General features: G+C 37.4%; 1 protein-coding gene across 1 annotated transcript in view; it reads left to right on the top strand.

Moving 5' to 3' along the window:
* Window positions 1–22,549, top strand: part of LOC131063617 (porphobilinogen deaminase, chloroplastic) — a 68,749-nt gene extending 46,200 nt beyond the window's left edge. The window contains exons 3-5 of the mRNA XM_057997496.2: window positions 9,777–9,980; window positions 11,399–11,576; window positions 22,052–22,549. Of these exons, the coding sequence (XP_057853479.1) occupies window positions 9,777–9,980; window positions 11,399–11,576; window positions 22,052–22,164 (495 nt within the window). The 3' untranslated portion in view covers window positions 22,165–22,549. The remainder of the gene's footprint in view (window positions 1–9,776; window positions 9,981–11,398; window positions 11,577–22,051) is intronic.
* Window positions 22,550–22,957: the final 408 nt, after the last annotated feature.

Below are 22,957 nucleotides of genomic sequence, written 5' to 3'. Positions count from 1 at the left end.
AAAATATTTATCTCTTGCCAAGTTCGTGACCCTATACGGATTCGTACGGTAATTTTCCTGCCACAAATCCGTACGACGATTCCTGTGAGATGCTTTCCACCCGTACTAACTCGTACGACAAATTCTTCCTGTCTCGTGCAATGGCCTTCTCCCGTATGGACTCGTACGGTACTCTCACCCCAACTGGCTTTGATCGTACAATTTCACAAGGTGGCATCGACTTGGTTCGTATGGTTTCCTACGATGGCATATGTCGTTTTGACCGTACAGTGGATGGCACAAGTTGTGTCAGTACAATAGATGTACACTGTTATTTTTGTCCGTACGGTGGATTGTAAGCCGGTTAATTAATAAATAAGGCTTTTTGGAAATGTATTAAAATAAAACAATAGTATTAAGTTATAAACTACGGGGTAGTTGGTTGTTTGACGGTTGATGGCCTAACCAACCGCAAACTCTTTATATGTAAGCTTGTAGCACATTTGGAAGGACATTCTGGGGGAGATTAATATGATATACATCTGTGTTACATTTAATATATCTCGGCATACTATATTGTGGGTTGTTGGTTCCATGATAATGTTCTATTATGTTCTGGTGTTGTGATTCGGATCTTGGTGTTCTGTATACAACTACTCAATCCACTTAGGCCACTAACATGGATGTTGTATGCTCCTGTTGTGTCCGTATGGTGAATGACCTACTCCTTTCACGACCCCTTCTTGCCTTCCATTGTTGTGCCCATATGGTGTACTGAAGTAGCCTCGTGACCAAACTTCGTGCTCTTCGTACGGTGTACGAAGTTCCTATGTCGTGTTCTTGTCTTTGCCTGTACAGTTCCTTATGTTTAATTTTTCTCTCAATTGCATATTCTTTGACGGTATGCTTGCATATGATCTGACCCCGTACGGGTGTGATTTCCTTTCGTGCAGGCTCCTTTGTTTGTATGACCTATGTCCTTCGCCGGTGGGCTTTTCCCGTCCACTTCCCATTTCCGTACTACCAGATGTATCATTGATAACTGTACATGCTTTCATTGGTTGCTCTTCACCAGGAGTTGTAGCTTCAAGAAAATTACATGTTGGTGAAAATACCTCATAATCCTCCATTTTCCAGTGGAATAGTCCATTCACATACTTATGCCCTTTACTCTCAATGGAGAGTGTGTTCTTCCAGTTATGATTTGCCTTTGCCATGATCAGCCAACCTCTTCTGAGGAGGGCATCATAGGCCTTTTTCTCCAGTGGAATGACGATGAAGTCGAGGAAGAAATGTTGGGTGCCGATAACAACCTGTTGTGCCATAAGTGTTCCCAAGGGTTTGATACCATGTTGGTCGACACCTACAAGCTGGAATGTTGGTGGCTAGAGAGTTGGTTTGCCTAGACCCCTCCATGTTTCTTCCGGCAATGCATTTACTCCAGAGCCGCCGTCCACGATGGTATTGGTCAGCTTCCATCCCATGATCTCCATTTCTACTACAGCTGGCTCCTGGCCAATACTCATAGTGAGCAACATGGGGTCTATGGTAGATGTGCTAGGTGGTTTTGCTGCCAACATGGGGTCCATGGCGGACGTGCTAAGTGATTTTTTGCTGGTTGGCTACATTCCTGGCCGATGATATTATTACCAACTACATTTGTGAGGGCCATCTTCAATTGTGGCATCGCCTGCAGAAGGTCAGATACCCGTATTGGTACGGTAGCTTACAACTTTTGTTTTATGATACTTTTTCTCGGATTCCGACCATGGTGGAGTACTGGCGGCATCATGTGAGGCCCTTCGCTCCTCCGCCATCGCTCGTTCAACATCCGCCTTTGCCTCTCGGAGTCTTTCCTTCGCCGTACGAGGATCGGGGTACACTTCTTTTTTGCTTTGTAACCTCGTGATTGCGAGTATCTCCTCATCTGGCTCTTTGATGTCCAACATATTTACCCCTTTCTGCGTTGGACAGTTGGTGTCTTCATGGTCACTTGGTCCACACCATTTGCACAATAATTGTACATTGCTTTTCTTGTTCTGGCAATCTCTCGCAAAGTGTCCCCATTCACTACATTGTCGGCATTGTACAATAGGACATCCTTTGGGGTCGTACTGTATTTGGTTTCGCCCTCGTTGATTTCCATAACCGCTTGGTGATACATTTTGTGATTTCGATGGGTTGGACTCTCCCTGTGTGAAGAGTACTTGTGTACTTCTCATCTTCAAATTGTACGGGCACTCCTTGATTAAATGCCCCAACACTTGGCAAATCTCACAAAACATATTTGTAGGACAATTACCTTTCGTGTGCCCCTCATTTTTGCACTCAGTACACCATAGTTCATTACCTTCTTTGTTGGTTCCTTTCTCAGCCTTCAATTCTTTCATCATTCTCAACATATCCTGTCGAAGGGCTTGTACGGTTTTGGATTCTTCGTCACTGCTACCTTCGGTGCTCTCATCATCGTCGGTCTTCCTCTTCTCTCGGGAGGAGGTTTTGTTTTCTTTCTCGATGTCCATCGCTCGATTGTAAGCATCGACATACGAAGACGGAGGCACTACTTTCATCTTCTTGCGCAGTGAGGGTATCAATCCCTTCGTGAACCACCTCTTCTTCAACCCGTCGGCTGGTTGGTTCTCCATCTTGTTCAATAGTTCTTTGAGCCTACGGTTGTTAGCATGTACACTCTCATTTTTCCCTTGCTTGGTATTATAGACTTCGGCCACGATTTCGTTATCATCCCTCAGGAGTTTGAATTCCTCCTCGAAGGCCTTCTTCAAATTATTCCATCTTGTTTTGTACTGGGTGTCGAGGTTGGTATACCAATCATTTGCCATCCCCCGAAGGGTGGCCGGAAATGCCTTCAACCAGTAATCCTAGTCGTCTTGGCCATTTGCCTCCCAAATGGTTTTACAAGTTTTGCAATGTTGTACGGGGTCCTCTGATCCATCCCTCGTGAACTTCGGCAATTTCTGCTTCTCTTGGGTGTTCACCATTGTTTTCACTTAGAAGGTATTGTGTGTATTCGCCTTGTGTGTCGGACCTGGGTGGACTGTTTCGACTGCTACGTTCCGGTGCTTTCCCTGCACTCTCGGCCATGCAGGTGTCCTCTACACACCCACCTTCAACGTCCCCAACACTCCGGTGGACTGTTCCGACCGCTACGTTCCACTGCTTTCCTTGCACTCTCAGACACGTGCGCGTCTTCTAAACGTCCACCTCCAACGTCCCCACACTCCGAGTACTTCCAAGCTCCAATTCGTCTCTGTGCTCGCTCCGGCCGAGGGTCAACGGATCACCTAATCGCTTGGTCTTGACCACCTTGTTGCCTCTTCTCACCTTAAATGGGGTCTACGGACATGAATCACTCAAGGCTGACCCGATTTCTTTAAGGCAACGATGCCAAAATGTTTACTGGTACAACTGATAAATTAAATGCAGAAAATAATAACGTACATGACAATGCATACCGGACAAGACAGTAAAATATATCTTTATTCGCACATGCAATTATTACAAAGAAGAGACTAGAGAAGGTTGGCCAAGGATTACAACAACGGTCGCTGAGAGATACACAACCGTCAACCAACCGACACATAACTACCCGAGAGTGACAACCCACTTAATACAATTAATTAATACATTGCCAGGTAACCAAAATTATCAAACATAACAATATGCGTTTTATGCCAACTACATAGTTTTAGGTTAAAATCTTATTTAATTTAAAAAAAATGTATATCTATTGTGACGTTTTCACACATCGCCCCATTGCATATGGGGATCCCCACCTTTTTTGCTTTCTAGGGTAGTTGTCGAGTTTGTGTAGCTATTAGCTTTTATTTGGAAGAAGTGCAAAGTTGAAAATAAAAAAATTGGCTAAGGCATAAAAATGATCTAGGCTTCTAGTGCTTTCGCACCCCCCTTCCATTGCTCTTGCACCCTCCTTCCATCCATTATTTACTGCGATGATGTATGATGAAAGACATAATTTGATTAAGTCTAGTTCAAATGAAATGAAAAGGTGGCACATTTAATGAATGATGTTCATTTCATAATAATGAAATATTAAGTATGGATTGCTGTATAGGAGAGGTTGTTAACCGAATGTTAACAATGTTTATTTGATCAATGCAAAGTTGTTTATTATAATGACATTGCATTCAATAAAAATCGCTAGGCAAGAACATACATTGATGATGAATTGATTTAATAAATGCAGTCTATTGAATTTGATCGAGCCAGGTAAAACTCATTTAATGTCCAAATTGTAAGACTCGAAGTCTCTTGCATACATCAATTGCAATAATTTAATGCTTACTGCCTTGTATTAATCAATGTATTCCACGCATTTGATCGAAGGTGGCAACTCAGGGAAGCTTCGATTTTATAATGAGGAGTTTTCAATTTATGGTTTCAATTACAAGAACATTAAATGAAGGCAGCCAAGTGATTTGTATTGAGGTATCAACTTCTTCCAGCGAGTATAAGCTCGAAATTGATCATTTCATTTGATCAATTCAAATCAATATTGCTTTGGGATGTGCGATTTAACTCTCAGTTTGATCAACAGCAACTCAACGAATTGGTTTTGATAGCGATTTTGGTTTTGATCATCATATGACAGCGATTTACATTGCAAACCCCTGCAATTTTGGAGACTGAGTAAGGCGATTGTAAGATCATCATGTTTCACATGCAGCAAATTTGACAAAGAGACTCAGGCGACATTCAGTGAGGAATTTGTGAATGAAAGCAATTCTGATTATGCACACAGTGATTTCATTTGAAGACTGCTAATTCATTCTCATATATTGACACCATCATATCCATGGGCAGCGACTTAGGGTATAGGACAATTATATTAAGATGCAGCAGTGAATTGCAATTTTGATTGCATATACACAGTGACTTCATCTGGAGGTGGCAAATTCGAGTTGCATCATAGTGAATCCATCCCCTCGTCTGCAACAAAGAGACTGCATTTTAATCAACAACTCAACCTCATTGGCGATTTGGTTACTGATGTCCATTCATTAGGAGCATCGATTTGTGTCTAAGGCAGTAATAAAGGGTTGCATCACAGCGAATTCATTTCAGAGATCAGCGACACAAATATTTTCACCTTTTGACCATTCAACATCACAGTCAACTACCTTATGAGGTGGCGGTTTTGACACAGCAGTGAAGGCCCTGGTACAAAATTGAATTAGAGGGAGATTGTCAAATTTACATCAGCGATCTGACAAAAATCAGAGGCTGGTATTGAAGGCACATTCAGCTTTAGAGGTTATTTGATCAAGTGCAGAAACATTGATATATCAGTTTGCTTTAGAACAAGTTCACATGTCTAGTATAAGTTTGTTTCATCATTCTTATCAAAACTAAGCCTATCCTTGTGACTGATCCTATTTCTTAAGATTTTGTCTTAGATGCTTTGTCCTAATACATTTTGATTATCTTGAAGCTTTTGTAAGCAATTATTTTTAAGTGAGGATGGTCATGTTCAATTAAAGATTAGAGGTGCATCCTAGGGTCTTAAGCTTATCATTCAAGATTAGGATGCCTAGTCTAAGTGATCAATTCCTATTTGCAAGCAAATGCCATTTCATGAAACTAATTTAGATATCTCTCACAGGTGGAGTATGCCAGGAGCACGATTGACCCTTATTGAGCATTCTAGGAATACAAGAGGACTCTAGGCACAATGAAGATTAATGCAACATCAGGGCAGCTGATAGCATCAACATCAAGCATTCAAGGTGGAAATTTTCACAAAATCCAAGAATCATTGTCAATATAGCTTGATGAAAGCTCCAGAATGCAAGTGATCAAGACAAAAAGATAGTTTCAGAAGAGTTAATCAAAGTTAGAAGATCAACTTGAGCAAAGTCATCATCACATCATAAGCTTGGAAATGTTGAGTATCAAGAGATATGCTTCATTCATTCACACACTTGTGATGAGTTACAAAGAGCGAGATGAGGTGGCACCTAGTCATCATTTATCCAATTATATCATTTCATGATAAGGCGTCTAGAATTCAATGAACTTGACTCATCCATCGAAGAAGATAACTACCACATGGGCACAAAGTTCAATGCACCTACCACTGTCATTTATTGGTTGAATTTTCACAGGACATGTGTCCCATCGATTGTAATTTTGTCATTGATCAAGCATTAAATGCTTTGCAATGGGTGTAACAAACCCTAATTAAGGTTTCTATCTTTCGATCTTGGCCATTGATTGTGAATCGATCTGAGCCATTGAATTGTAATGAGAGCACTATATAAGGCTCCACTTCTTCATTTGTAAAGTTAATAGTTAATAGCGAATAGATGGTAGAGTAGAAAATAGCAGTTAGAGTAGAGTAAGAAGAGAAGGCAAAGATTGTTGCCAAGACATTGTTGCAAGAAGCATGTAAACTTCAATGAAGACATGGTGAAATTGATATGTTGATTCAACAATTTGCATGGTCTCTACTTCTCAATTTGTTTTCATGTTGTTAGATGAATGAAAGATTTTGTCCATGATCAATGGTGAAATTCGTATATCCATACTACTAACACCTTGCCAATGGTAAAGTGCCTTGCATAGTCAACTGGATCTATTTAGCTAGGCTTAACTTCAATTATCATTCCTTCATTGATATGCATGAACTTGATGGTGTCTATGCTTGTAGTGGTGATTTGAAAATCATAAAGCTATCCCTAGAAGATCGCACCAGCCTTGTGGAGATGTTCATAGCATGTCAAATCAAGACTTAGTTGAATTCCACCAATTATTGTCCTTTGCTCTTACATTCTTAGAGTCAGAATAGCCTTGTAAACCCTTATCCTTTTTCCTTTTTTTTTCCAAATCAAGTGAAATCCTACGTTCCAGCATTATTCAAGGCATTCAAGCAGTTCAAGCACATTCAAGCATTCAACGTAAGTCCACCTTGTGATCCCAGCGATATTACATCATATACAACTGAATCTATCCAAGAGCACGTCAAGACCTGACATTAGAGAACCTTGGAGTCGTCCCACTTGATCACGCAGCTTAGCATTTGGGAGTCTTTATTAAAGAGAGGATAGAATACTTAGTATTTTATTTTGTGTTGCATAGTGCGTAAAAACACCATCAACAATATCAAATGCTTATAATTTTTTATCTAATAAATATGGATTTATAATTATAAAAATATTTTTAAGTATTATTTTTTATTGATTAGATAATGATGTGATGATGTATAATGAAAATGAGTTATGATTATTTTACTTCAATATTGAACATTACACAGTTTTTTTTAGGATACAAATATGTATATGATTATGATTTTTATATATTTTTTGTACAAACGAACCCAAACAAATCCAACCCCAATTTTTTCATGCTGTTTTTTCATACTGAACCTCCAAACGTGAACCCAAACTGGTGACTTAGTTAAAAACTAAGTTTTTCATTTTTAATAGCTTGTATATATTGGAAACCTATTGCATCATAAAGTGACATTCTTAGTGAGCAGTTTTTTTTTGAAAGGGGCAAAATGTCCCCTGTTCTGCTATAATGAAGGTCATCATAGTTTGTGGAAGATAGTTACACCCAGTGTTTCTATGAGTTTTGGGGACTCGGGGATGCATTTCTGGGTTGAAAAAATGTTTCCGGAATTTGGGGATGGCAGGGAGATAGCTGCTGAGAAGATACATACAAATTGTGAAGTTGATATATGAAAATAAAAAAATAAAAAATAAAAACAATAACTGAAACATTGATTGAGAAGGGCTTAGGTTACAGCGGCAATCAATTATTTCAGTGATCTATCTGATATTAATATCATCAACTACAATTTTACAAATATGCTTCATGAAGTTTGAGGTACAAATTGAGAATCAAAACTAAACGCTGAAATGAGATATGCTTAGCTGCATTGAACAGCATGCTAATTTATCAGATTTATCATCAGATGGAAATAACACGTTTCTCACTAGAACTGCTAGATTCATTTGGTTCCTGTAACAGGAGCCTGACCAATCTATGTAGCACACTAGTTCCAGTTGACTTGCTCTAACTCTTTGGGCTCTACATTATACTATGTTGCTGGAATCTCCTTGCACTCGTTTGTCTCTCAATCAATGAGACACGGCATTCATAATTTCTTTTTATAGCAAGAAGATATTCTGCTGTCATAGAGGTAATCTTGTTCTTCTTAATTGAGTGGATAAAGCTGTATAAATCTGTACTAGATTAGGTCCTTGTAGCAACAAAGGAACTAGAGACCTGTGAAAGGAGGCAAAGGGCAAGTGTTCATAGCAAATGACGGAAGCCCATGTAATTGTCTCTAAGGTGCTAGTTTATCTTGCACTTCTTTGGTCTGTGCATCTTCGCTGAACTCTTGTAGGCATCAGTTTAGCAAATTTGATCCATTAAGATTTGATTATTGTAGTGCCCTCCAAACCATATATTTTTTGAGGCTTTCATGAAGCCCTTCTTCACCTCCTTTTCAATATGAAACATTCTATTAAGGCTCTCAACAAACTATTTTAGATTGAGTGCATACACCATCATGTGTAAACAGCTGTCCAATTTCTTCCATCTCTACCAAATGATATCCTGAACATGCTTGTGGTAGACCTGCAATGTGGGTCTCTCTAACGAATCACAAATTTCATTTTCAGATATGCTATTCATGGCTGTATAGATTTCTCCAAGGTTAGGATTGTTAGCCTTTGTATTTAATTACAGTAAAAACGGGATAAAATAGATGTGATGTATCTCACTACCACAACCTTGACCCTTTTTCCTTGATCCATCTTGCACCTCCCAAACCTAATTCTCTCCCTTATATTAGGATCAGTATTTGCAAGGATTCTTGCAACTCAAGTAAGCCAGGTCACAATTCCTTCAATAATTCTTTCCTTAAAAAAGATTGAAACAGTGCCAATCAGGTGTATTGGTTGTATAAGAACACCTGCACCTCCAATGCATCTGCCATTACTTTTTCACCCCACCAATTTCCCCAATGGCCTCTGGTGCCTTCTTTATTGCACGAACATAAAATGGGGTCCTATGCATCTTCTCAAGCCTACACATTGAGAAAATATTATAACTAGTTTTGTGGTCAAATCCATGGCCTTTCTTTTCCCCTTTAGTTCCAAGGCACTTATCTCAAAAATTGAAATTCCAGGAGTTGTAGAACCATGTCTAAAAGTCCTAGAGGAAGGGCTAGGAACAGATAATATAGTGATCTTCCCATTATAAAATATAATTGTTTGAGCCCTCCTGTCAAGTGTGAGCTTATTGCAAAGTCCAACCGCTTTATGAAATATATGTAGAAGGTGTGCATTAACTCTACTGAGACTACATTTCCATTTGAAGATGCAAATGTTAAAGTTCCAATGCCAACTCCCCCCTGAATTATGCTCCGCTATGCATCAATGGTTACAACAAGCTGCTGAAATAGGTTGCTCCTAAGCATATTGGGTCAACATCTTATAATGTTTGTAATCCTCTATTTTGAATATATAGGATTCACACCGTTTTAATCTATATCTCAGAATTCTTCTCATTATATTCAATTTAATGGGGTAGCAATTCTGTTACCATTATATTGTACTATCATCTGGGAGTTAATGTCAATGTCACGTAAATGTCATTTATTTTTCTCTATATAACTAATCCTTGAAGTGATCTAAATTTTTTTATGTTTATGTATTTTGATATTATGGACTTGCATTTTTGTTTGGCACTTAAGCTATTTGAATCACGAGTATGTTTCTACTGAATGTGTTTGCATATTTTAATTGCAGGTTACTACTTTCAGGGGCAATGTTCAAACAAGATTGAAAAAATTAAATGAAGGGGTGGTTAATGCTACACTACTGGCCTTAGCAGGGCTCAAACGTCTAGGCATGACTCAACATGTTACTTGTGCCCTGTCAACAGATGAAATGCTTCCTGCAATTGCTCAGGGGGCAATTGGAATAGCATGCAGAAATAATGATGAGAAGATGGTATGCATTGTTCTAGTCTAATAAATTTTCAGGATGGAACTGTTAAAGATCTAACCATCATATGATATTTGTCATTGCAATACATCTAAATTGATTGCAATCAAAAGTTCAACATCTTAATGAGTTTGACATACTCGAATATTTAGTGAGGTAAATGTGAATGGAGTTATTCAAGTAGAATGCCAAAGGCTGATCAGGGTGCCTATAGCTTCATTAGATTTCTATAATATGTTTGAAATCTTGAAGTAAAAGATGATTTTACGCTTCATTTCTACAGAATCCAAGGAAAGAAAAGCTATGAAATATCAATCTTTCCGTCCATCCTCTAAAGGACACAATCAGTGAAATCTCAATCATAAGTTCTTCAGCTGTAATTCATTGTATTTTTCTTCCTTTTCTTGATAATATTTGTCACATATTGCCATGATAGCCTTAATAGGCCATGTTTTTCTTTGTTGTACATTCTTAGTCCGGCCTTTTGTAGTTCTTAGCTTTTCTTCTGTAAAGTTGAAATCCTTATGTTTCTAAGAAACTTCTGCAATCATGACAAGAAAATTGAATGTCAGCAACGGAATTTAGTTACTACCATTTTCAGTAACTTCCTTTTAAAATTTTCTAGTATACTACTTTCATTAAAAGAAAATACTCATTTACTCAAAAATGATGTGACTATACCTTTTCAGTAACTTTTAAACTTTTCTAGTATATTATTCCTTTCATTAAAAGAAAATACTCATTGACTCAAAAATGATGTGACTATACCTCATTTTAGCTGTTCTTAGTAATGTTTAATGTTGCATACTCCACAGTGCCACACAATCTGTGCTGATTACACTGATCTGTTTTTGTCAAGTATGGTTGTGATAGGCTTGAGAGATCTTGTTTTTTTTGTTGATGCACTTGATTAGTGCAATCTTGTGTAGTTCTTTCTTAAAGTTCTGTAAATTTCCAAATCCATAGATTTCTGAGAAACTTTTGTGATTGCTAATAATCATGGACATGACAGGAGGATTGCATTCTGCATTGAAATTTAGTTACTACCCTTTTTAATAACTTTTGAAAATTTCTAGAATATTATTATTTCTTTAAAAGAAAAACATATATACTCCCAATCGATGTGGGAATGCCTCACTTTTTGCTAGTACTTCTATGGCTTAATGTTGTGCATACCATTCAGTTTGTACTGATTACACTTAATCTATTATAAATTTGGTCTGGATCTTATTTTCTAGGGTATATGAATGTTCTAACCTACCAAAAATATTTGTAACTAAGAAGCACCCATCAATACTTTAAGTAATCTCTGCATCTTTGTTTCTGCTAACCTTGCATTTTCATTCTATCCTATATATATTTATTACAAAGCATTAAATATAAATTATGTAATTAATTGACTTATTTTTTTCCTTTGAATTCAGGCTAACTATATTGCTTCCCTTAATGATGAGGAGACAAGGTTAGCAGTGGCATGTGAAAGGGCATTTCTGACGACATTGGATGGTTCCTGTAGAACTCCAATTGCTGGATATGCATTTTATGATAAGGATGGTTGCTGTTCTTTTAGGGGCTTAGTTGCATCACCAGATGGAACTAGAGGTATTTATCAGCTGGATTGAGAGTATGTTTGTCACACTAATTGAAAGATGCCGAGTGCTGATTGGAGCAATCTGATATAATTTTCTGAGTCTGATTTCTTTGACCAGTGGTTGGAATTTTGGGTTTTAGATGCGTTTTTTAGGTTTTATGCTTTATTTTGAGTTTTTTGAAATTTTAAGCTTTGGGAATTGACAATACCAAATGAATAACAATGACGACGCATAAAATAATTGTCTGGAAACTAATTTCAGATTTCTGATTTTTATTTATCAGCAATAACAAATGAATGTAAATGATTTCCTTCAACAATTTAAGCCAACTATGGCCTACCAAGAGTCCAGCGCTGGCTGAATGAAGCCCCTCCAGCTGCAACCAATGACTCCTGAAAGCTTTATTCATCAACTGGATAATTATCAAAAACAATTTAGAGGAGAAATCCTTATTTCAGTGCACTTTCTGAACTTTCCCCAGGAGAAAGCCCAATTTGGTGCGTCTTCTACCCACTGTTTTACTCTTGTAGCTCCAGTATGAATTGTTTTCTCCAAATAACTATGGGGGATCTTCTAATTTGCTGCTAACAATGAATTTTGTATGAAAACCCTGCTACAAAACCCCTTAAATTATTTATTTGAAAATTTAGGCAAGATGCAATGGTACGGCCTAGCCGGGATGGTACGGCTGGCTCCAAAATGGCTCAAATTTCAGCGCAACACTTCTCAATTCTGCCCAGATCTGAATATCAGATTGAAATAATACTGTAGCTGCCAATAAACCTCTGATTATGACCCTTATTGGCCAAATAAATGCATTCCAAGCACTCCAATTTGAATGTGAAAGGGTTTTCGTCCTTCCACCCTGAAACAGAGGTCTTCGTCTCCAATTCCACACCAGAAACCTGCAATGTACGTTGCAGACCTGCAAAGAAGATGTTTCCCCAAAAATCATAAAATACACAATGAGCAAAAATGCACATACAAGTCTCTTTTATGCCTTTGCCCTAAATCAAACCCTTTCTTGGCATCTTTTAAAGTTTCCAATGGGATCTTTTCCCCTCATAATGCTACGCCCACCTTGAGGGTTGCTTCCTCATGAATAATTGACCACCTTTTTAAATGAATTTATCACCTAGGGAAAAGTGCCATGTAACTTTTTAATATAAAGTTACTTTTTATTAAATTTTTCTAAATTTAGAAAAAGTAACTTAATAACATAATATTATAAAGTTTTATTATAAACTTTATTGAATAAGTCTTCACCAGGCTCCAAAATTGACTAAGTATAGCTCCTCTTGGTGAGCCAACTATCTCCTAACCCCATCATTTGTCCGTGGAAATGACTAATAGGCAAATCTAGGATTCTTGAGTGATCACTGGAAAAATGGGGACATTACACTAATCCTTTTTTTAGACAACCTAAAAAATTATAGAAAATCACTTTGCTTCTAGGAGTTCTTATGATATTTGTTGTTTGGATTAAAATTACAAATTCAAAAGTTTGTATTTATTTATTTGCAATGAAGTGCTAAATAAATTTTCACCTTGTTTTCAACCTAGGAAGAGTATACTGCTTTTTTTAATAGCCCTGGGTGGGTACAGTTTTTCTGGGCATTGTTTTTTCTTCTTTTGGCACTGTTACCTTTTTCTAGAGGGTGACCGTGTGTGTTGCTTCCACAAAGACAATACCGGAGGTCAACTCTCTATATTGGACAAATTCGAAGTTGCCAAATCGGATACGGGTACATGTGTATGATATGCCAGTATGGCAGATATTTTGGGGGTGTTGAGTATGTTCTGGATATATATATATATATATATATATATATATATATATATATATATATATATATATATATATATATATATATATATATATAAAAGATAAATTCTAAGTTGCCAAATTGGGTACATGGATATGATATGCTGGTCTGGCAGATTTTCTGGGGGTGTTGGGTACGTTTTGGGTATATGCATATGTATACACACACATGGATATGTATATGCTAAACAAAACCATTACAAATTTCAAAATTTGAAATTATTTAAATTCAGTTTTTAATATCATAAGGATCATTCTTGAATGTTATCATAATCATTGTTCAACATTTAAATAATACAATTAGTAATCAGTTCACTAATCATCATCATATGGGTCATCATGAGGACCCAAGATTGTCATCGACATTAACATTAGATTTTGGAACCCCACTATACTTGCACTAGAAGTATGCTGGCTACTCGACTCCTCAATAATTGAATATTGTGCAACAAAAGAAAGATCCAAGTTAGTGCACCCTGGTTCTACATCCCATAACTTTATACACATACACACATGCTAAACAAAACCATCATAGACCACTGTAGGATGTAGTTAGAGTTTATAGCAGAAGGAAATAAGATACCGTTGAGGGCGTTATCAAATGTAGGGCCCAAGGAATTATCATCACACAGGATGGAGACTATCATTAGACACCATGACATCATTTGGGCGACACAGTGCTATATCACGTCCAAAACACCTTCACAGGATGGGAGATCCTTTCACATAGATATCTAGACAATATTGGATAAGCACGAAGTTGTTTTTGGTGACATTGCCCCTAGGGTACCTCTTGATCGGGATTTCAAGCACATTGTAGAGCTGGAGGAGGGCACGAAGCCTGTAATTACCACCCCCTACCGACATCCTAAGGCATATAGGGGTGAGATTGAGAAAACTATTCGAGAGCTACTAGATCTGGGATTCATTTGACCTAGCTCTAGTCCTTTCGCTTCTTCTGTGGTCTTGGTGAAGAAGGATGGTACCTTGTGCATGTGCATTGACTATTGTGCACTAAACAAGAAGACAATTAAGAATAGATATCCCATACTGTGCATTGATGAGTTGTTGGACAAGCTCCACGGGGCAATATATTTTTTAAAAATTGATCTTCGATTAGGATACCATCAGATCAGAGTTTGTGAGGGGGATATCCATAAGACTGCGTTTAGATGCCACTATGGACAATACAAGTTTTTGGTGATGCCTTTCGGCCTCACAAACGCTCCTGCTACTTGCTAGTCCTGCATGAATCACATCTTTAACAAGCAGCTGCGTAAATTTCAACTGGGAGTTTTTGATGATATATTGATATATGGCAGATCATGGGAGGATCATTTGAGACACCTAGATGAGGTACTTGCCATTATGGAATCCCAGTCTTTATATGCCAAGATGTCCAAATGAAAATTTGGACTTATAGAGATATTACACTTGGGACATGTGATTGGTGTAGATGGAGTGAAGGTCCAGCAGGAGAAAATATAGACAATACTTGATTGGCCCTCTTTGAGGAATGTTTTAGAGTTAAGAGGATTCCTCAGACTATGTGCATACTATAGAGGATTTGTTAGAGGATACTCATAGCTTGTAGCTCCGTTGATAGATCTCACTAGGAAGGGTGCTTCTAAATGGACTGTGGAGGCCCAAAGTGTTTTTGATAGGCTAAAGCAGGTTATGAGTTCATGTCTAGTATTGGCCCTTCCGGATTTTAGTCAGCCTTTTGTGTTAGAGTGCGATGCTTCAGGTGAAGGTATTGGTGCGGTACTCATGCAGAATCATCATCCTATTGCATATGAGAGTAGGAAACTGAAGGATAATGAGAAGTTATACTCCACCTATGACAAAGAAATGCTTGCAATCATGCATGCTTTGGCAAAATTTAGACAGTATTTGGTTGATGGTAGATTTGTGGTGAGGATGGACCACAATAGCCTAAAGTACTTCTTAGAGCAGAAAGAACTCAATGAGCATCAACAAAAATGGGTTAGTAAAATTCAGAGACATGACTTTGACTTTGTAAGAAAAATATTGTTGCTGATGCACTCTCCATAAAACCTTCAGTTGCTACCCTGTGTTCTTTGAGCGAGATTTCAGCTGATTGGAAATCTCAACTTTTAGTTGAGTACTCTAAAAATCAGTAGGCATGTGAGATTTTAGATGGGCAATTTCAGGATGATAGGTATACAGTGTTTGATAACTTGATGATGTGATATACTAAAAAAACAAAATTTATTTGGTTCTTGAATCCAAATTGAAAGATCAGATCTTACGAGTCATTCATGATACACTAGTGGCAGGACATCCGGGTTATTGCAAGACATACAGACAAATAAGGGAGAGATTCTCATGGAAGGGTCTCAAAGAAGACGTCTTGCGCTATGTTCAGGAATGTGCAACTTGTCAACAAAACGAGTCAGAGCATATGTTTCTCGCTGGTCTACTACAACCATTGCCTATTCCGGAGCAGAAATGGGCAGGAATATCCATGGATTTTATCACTGGTCTCCCGAGGGTACAAGGGAAAGACTGTATCTATGTAGTTGTGGATCGGTTGACGAAATATGCGCATTTCTTTCCTATTGCAGACGACTACACAGCTTCACAGGTAGTAGAGGTGTTTTTCAGAGAGGTGTTTCGTCTCCATGGTCTTCCTAAGACCATTGTTAGTGATCGAGACATCAGGTTCATGAGTACATTCTGACAGGAGTTATTCCAGCTTATAGGCTCAAAGTTGACTCCCAGTACTAGTTACCACCCTCAGACAGATGGACAAACGGAGGTAGTCAATAAATGGAATGAGGGGTACTTATGTAACTATGTTTCAGGATAGTAGAGAGCATGGGTACGCTGGTTATATCTGGGAGAGTATTGCTACAACACTACACACCATATGTCTATCGACATGACTCCTTTCCGTGCCTTATATGGATATGATGCTTTGTCCTTTGTGGATTTAGCATAGTAGAGAGCCTCTGGCTTAGGATTGGCCTCAGGAAAGCCAAGACATCCTTAAGATGCTTAAGGATAATATACAACATGCACAAAATCAGCAAAAGATATACGCTGATCACCATAGGGTTGAGAGTGTTGGTATTTTGCTATGGTTTTGTCATTGATGTCAACACCTACTAAAACACTAGCACTTTGGAGATCCAGCAACATTCACCGGCAAGCAAGTAACTATTGCACAGTTACTGGTATATGGTTCACTGGCAGGATATAATGATCACCGACATTTGGAATGATATGGAAGACACCTAGTAATGTCGAAGACATCATGTGGACACTTTGTTTTGAAGAATTAATCATTGGTATATTCATATTTGCATATTTGCTTTTATCGGCAAATAGGTCCAGGGTTGCCTAGGGTTCCACCGACAGGTTTATCTTTTCCAGATCAGCATGGCACGCTATGGAGATGATTAATTATTATTGTAAATGCATTAAGCCGACATGTTTAATCGATTATTGCATCGGATATTATATTGTTTGTAAAATGTTTTTATTGTAATATCTTGTAGAGCCGACCTACTAAAATTGGTCTTAGGTTATGGTATAAATGTAAGATCTTATTTGTAAGATCGAATGTGGAATGCGGAAAAGAATTAAGTGAAGGTATATGCGAGATTAAGCAGAGCTATACACGAAGACATCATTTGAAGGTGAAGCTAGGTTTTTGTGAAAGCATATCAGCATTACATTGGTACTGAATCCAGCATATGAAGATGCTATTTTGTGCAGTACATTCTTATTGGATTTAACCGTCCAACTGTAGTCAGTGTGACTCCCTTTTTGTGTTTGAGCAGTGAGCTCTAGGCTGTTGGCCTTTCTGCATGTGCAGACCCCATTTATGTACACTTACTATCTGCAGTAGTATCATTTGATTGTGGGTAAGGTTTCCCACCGTGGTTTTTCCCTTTACAGGGTTTCCATGTACAAATATTGGTGTTATGTGTTGTGGATGACTTTATGTTTATGTTTCATGCATTAATCTTTACCGGTATAGCAATTAACTGTTAACATTGTCTACCGGCATACTTAATTGGTTTACCGGTATTAAGCATTAAGTTGGTTAAGTTGTTTTTGGTTTGAAATTTGTTGACAACTGGTTCACCCCCCCCCCCCCCCCCCCTCTCAGTTGTCTCCGGGACCTAACAGAGAGGACTTTTGAGATTGGTGATATGGTATTTTTGCGTCTACAACCTTATCGGTAGAGCACTCTTAAGAAAAGTGGATCGGAAAAGCTCAAACCCCACTTATACGGGCCATATAGAGTATTGAGGCAGATTGGGGGGGTTGCCTATGAGATTGAGCTACCTCCTGAGAGCAAGATTCACAATGTTTTCCACGTGTCTTGCCTAAAGAAAGCCCTTGGACAGCATATAGTGACTTCACCAAAGTTACCCCAATTGGATGAAGAGGGCAGATTGATAATGATACTAGCTGAGGTCTTGGATATGTGTGAGAGGAGGCTGAGGAATAGAGTGATTCGGGAATATTTGGTGTGATGGAAAGACTTGCCTATAGAGGATGCCACATGGGAAGGGGAAGCAATTCTATAGCATCCAACTTTGCGTTTTCTTGAGGGCAAGCAATCCTGAGAGGGGAGGATTGTAATGTCCCCACTTTCCTAGTGATCACTCAGGAGCATAGATTTGCTTGTTATTCATCTCCACGGGCGAATTCAGTGGATAGGAGATGTCATTGCTACCAAGGGGAATTCATACTTAGCCATTTTCGGCCTTGGATAGCTTATTTCATATGTACTTTATGATATTTCATTATAAAGTTACTTTATTCTAAAAATAGATGTATTTATAAAAGTAACTTTATAAAGGAAGGGTATTTAATTTCAACTTAAAATTTAAAAATAATAAAGGCCCCTTGGCACGCTTCCCTAGGCAATTAAGTGCTAAGTTGTTTTTTAAAAGGTGGCCAAACTCGATGATGAAGCAACTCTCAAGCTAGGCGCTAAGTTTAGGATGTTTTTATTAATAAAATTTCATGAATAATGGGAAAGAAACCCTAAAAGTTCGAATTAGGGTTATTGAGCAATAAATAAAGGCTTGGGGTTCATTTTTGGCATTCTTAATTCATTATTTTGGACGGCAGGTTGACGAAGAGCTCTGAAACGGTTTTTTCAGTAGCAATCCAGCTCTAGGGAACGAAAAATTCTATAGGGCAAGTGTATTAGACGTAGCCCCAGTGCATATTTGAGAGGCAAATTCATCCTGATTCCCATTTTGTGCTCCAAATTTCATTAAATCAGAAGTCGCAGAGGTGTAATTGTTGATATCAGAAGTTTCTATCAATTTTTATGGTTGCCATTTCACATCACAGGCGAGCCATACAGCTATGCTAGACAGCCGTACCACAGCACCATCAATTGGGCCTCAGATTTGGTAAGGATCAGACCTATGAGGGTTTCAACTTCATTCAAATTATTGGATCAGCAGTTGCAGTAATAATCTCATTTGTTTGGCAAGATGTTAGGAAATAAGCTTCATTCAGGTTGAGGAGTTACAGTACAAATCATAGCTCTGCCTGGGGGCTTGGCATGGGAGTTAGTAGATATTCATAAATTGTTTTTGATAATTATATTTGAACCAAATAAAGTTCAGGGGAGCCATTTCCAGCTTCTGGGTAGCTATAAATTGTAAACAATTCCCAAATTGGGTCAATAAACCCACACCAGGCTTGGCGTGGATTCTTGGTATGTAGATCTGAATTCTCTGGTGATTAATTCCTTCAGATTCAATAAAATTGAAGTTGCTCTCATAAAAATCAGAATTCAGTATTTTATTTTTAGTCATTTGTTTATTGCATTCAATCTCTCAAAAATTGCAACCCCCCCCCCAAAAAAAAATGGAAACAACACAATCAAAGCAAATTAAAAAAAACCCGCAAATAATCACCCTACGCTGGTCAAAGTCAAATTTGAAATCAGTTCAGCAAACTCAGTCTCAGAAATTTGAATCAGATTTGATATAGAACTGGTTGGGGATCTTTCAGTTTTCACTTAGGATGTATAGGTTGTTTGATATTCTATTTGCATCGGCAACTACTTTTCTTGTACTTGCCTTCCTATCTCACAACCTTGCTCATGAAAAGTAAGGGTTTGTCCTTGACACACATTTGACTAATACTAGAATATTATGCTTCAAACCTTCAACATACAACACATTTTTTGTTTGTCTTCCCATTGTCAAGACTAAGTAAATTTCTAGTAATCCTTGCTGTAGCATTATTTCCAAATTTCATCGTACCTTTGTTTATTTCCTTCAAAGTGAGAAAACTTTCTCTTGTCCCGTCATATGGCTTGAGCATTCACTATCAATGTACCATTGATTTCCTTATTTTGGGCATGAATTTTTTTTTGCACAAGCATAGATTTCTCCTTCATTAGTTTTTCTTGCTCTTGCTTCCTTTTCCAAACTTTTGCAGATTCTTCCTTTTGCTTGCCAATGGTATCCACTTTCTAGATTTGTCTAGGAAGCTTCATAAAACCACTTCTATAAAAGTGCGTTGTATGATCATAGTTGTTGCACTTATAACATATAATGTTGTAGTCCATTAAAGGAGCAAATGAATTGTAGTTTCTATTTAGGAACCCAAAATTATTTCTTGCACACACCCTACAATTTGTTTCTTATGACCAAACTGATTATAGAAAAAGCAACATGTGAGATTGCATTGGAGGGAATGATCTTCTGGATTCGTCCTTCTTGTCTTTGTGAGGAATGCTGGTTTTCTGCGAGATGTCACATTCTTTCTTCTTGTTTCTATCAATGATGGAGCTCTTAAGTGCATCTGCATAAGCTTTAGGCTTTTCTTCATTTATCTTCTTTGGTGACTCTGTAACCTTGGAATTCGGATCTTCTAATTTTCCTCATAGCCAAGACCAATCTTAGCGAGTGGTGACCTTTGGGAATTGATAATATCATTCAATATTTCGGTACTCTTCTCAAACTTTATGCTTTTGTTCAACTGAGTAATTGTTTTCTCCAGTTCCTTTCTCAAGGAAACAATTTCAGCTTCTAGCTTTTCACAGTTTTCTTACCTCCTCTTCTATCCGTTTTGCCTCTTCAAGTTGAATCTTTAAGCTGATGATAAGCTTTTCTGATTCTTAAAGATTTAGTGACATCTTTGCTCTTGAATCACGATCCTCTTCTTCATATTTCTATAACTTAAACTTTTGTTTGAAATTTCTTTTCTTAAGCTTCTTGATTTCACTTGAGGCACAAATAATTTCTTCTTCAAGATCTACTTCCCCATCCATGTCGAAATTTTCTTCCTCATTCGAAGCCATCTTTTCTTTTCCTTTGTCTTCACTTTCCAAGACATCACTCTTTGTTTCTATTGCCATGAAGAGAGTTTCCTCTCTACCACTATTGGTGATACTTTCATTACTCTCCTCAAATGACCTATTATCTTCTTTGGAATAGAGGCTTCTCTTGTGCTATGGAGGTTCTTCTTTTCATGTTTACCTTGTTTGTAGCTCTTTTGTATTGATGATGTTTGCTTACTTTCTTTATATTATGGTCATCTTCATTATCACTATTATCATCTTCTACATATGGACACTTAGCAACAAAATGTCCTGCTTTACCATAGTTAAAGCATTTAAAGGGTAACTAATCTTTGTATTTGCCGAATCCTTTTTTGAATTTTCTCACAAAATTGGCTTCCTTTGCATCTGACTCATCGTGGGAGCTATAACTTGATTTGGTCTCTTTATTCTTCATCTTCTTTGGAGCTTTGAAATTTACTTTGCTTTGGTGACTTCTCCTTTTTAGTCCTCATTTCATATGTCATGAGGATCCCATGCAGTTCATCCATTGTTACTGAATCTAGATCCTTCATTTCTTCAACGGTGGAAACTTTTGCATCAAATTTCAATCGGAGAGACCTTAGCACCTTTTGCATGATTGTTGATTCTTCAACCGTTTCACCAAGCCCTCTGATGATGTTGATGATTTCATCCACAAAGGAGATAGGCTGCAATATTTTCCTCGTCTTTCATCTTCAAGCTTTCAAATTGTCTTCTATGGGTTTGGAGACTAGCCTTCTTAACTTTGTCATCCCCTTCATAGATGTTCTTAATTTTGTCCTAGATTTCTTTTGCCGAGTCGAATGCATTACTTTGACAAATGTAGATTTGGATAGACTGCACAAAATAGATTCATGGCTTTTGCATTGTCTTCACTAGCCTTCTTTTCAATCGGATCTGTTGGTGGTTATGGGTTTATGACAATTATTATGTGCTTAATTACTAATGAGACTTTCTACTGTTGATAGTAGCATTAAAAAGGTATTCCCTATCACATTCTGTATCTTACATTGTAATTGTATTGTATTGCCAAATGTTTTTGATCCAATACTTTAGCATGCTTTCTAATTATGTAGTTTTGTAACTTGTGTTTGACTAAGGGCTGATTGCATTTGTCATGATCAAATGGTTTGTGTATTGATTATCAATAATTTGGGATGCCATTAGAGAAGAATTTTTGGTTTTTTTTTGGCTGAGTTCAATTTTTAAAGAATAATATTAAATGAACTATTACTTGCAGATACATATAATGTCATCCCTATCATGAAATTAGTAAATCTAATAACTAATAAGATCTTTTCTAATATATTTAATGCTTACTTTGTAGTGCTTGAGACTTCAAGAAAAGGACCATATGTATACGAGGACATGGTTTCCATGGGAATAGATGCAGGAAAAGAGCTACTTGAAAAGGCTGGGCCATCATTTTTCAATTGGTAATATTCATTTTATTAGTGAAATATTATTATTTTTGGATACAGAGTTTGCAGAGGCTGAAGCCCGGTATTCATTCTTCTTATGCCACCTCTCGGATCTTTTTCTTTTAATTGTCCTTGGCTCATTTATAAGTTTAGAGAGTTAACGGTTTTCTTTTAACCCCAACAAATCTTATTTCGTGGCAGCTTCATTTCAAATGAGCATTAATAAGTTTTGTATCTTATATGATACTGAATTTGTGCACTGCACATTGGCACGTTATAACAAGTGCTGTTGTAACTCGAAAATGTTTATGGTATTTTGTCCTGTTAAGTCATGTACAATATGCCTTAATCTTGTTTATTTTTCAATATAGGAGCTATAAATATTCTAGGCCCATATTTAAGTATTGAACTGTCTAATTTTTAAATTGAATTGCCATAATTCTCAATGAAGTATTCCATCACATTTTAAGGAATTGAGTTTCACTATTTTTTCTCTTGGTGAAAGGTAAAGTTCAAAACTGTACACTATCATTTAGTCAATTAATGATTTGATTGTTAAATCAATAGAAACTAAACAACTAAAAATAATTATTTAAATAGTCATTTAGCGATGCAATTTTAAAATCATTAATTTTTTAAAAAAAGTTGCTACTGATCACATTATCTGCTTTCTCTTCAAAACTAGTTATTTTGTTAATAGGCATATTCTGCACTCACATTATCTTAGATTTTTGGTGGTCTGTGTGCGATGAGCAGATGGATGGGTTAGGGCCTCGAAAATTGATTATCTAACCTTTCTATAGATACAATAA

This window comes from Cryptomeria japonica, chromosome 4, assembly GCF_030272615.1.
Source record: "Cryptomeria japonica chromosome 4, Sugi_1.0, whole genome shotgun sequence".
NCBI lineage: Eukaryota > Viridiplantae > Streptophyta > Pinopsida > Cupressales > Cupressaceae > Cryptomeria > Cryptomeria japonica.
Note: the sequence above shows the minus strand (reverse complement) of the source record. Positions and strands in the feature narration are given on the sequence as shown.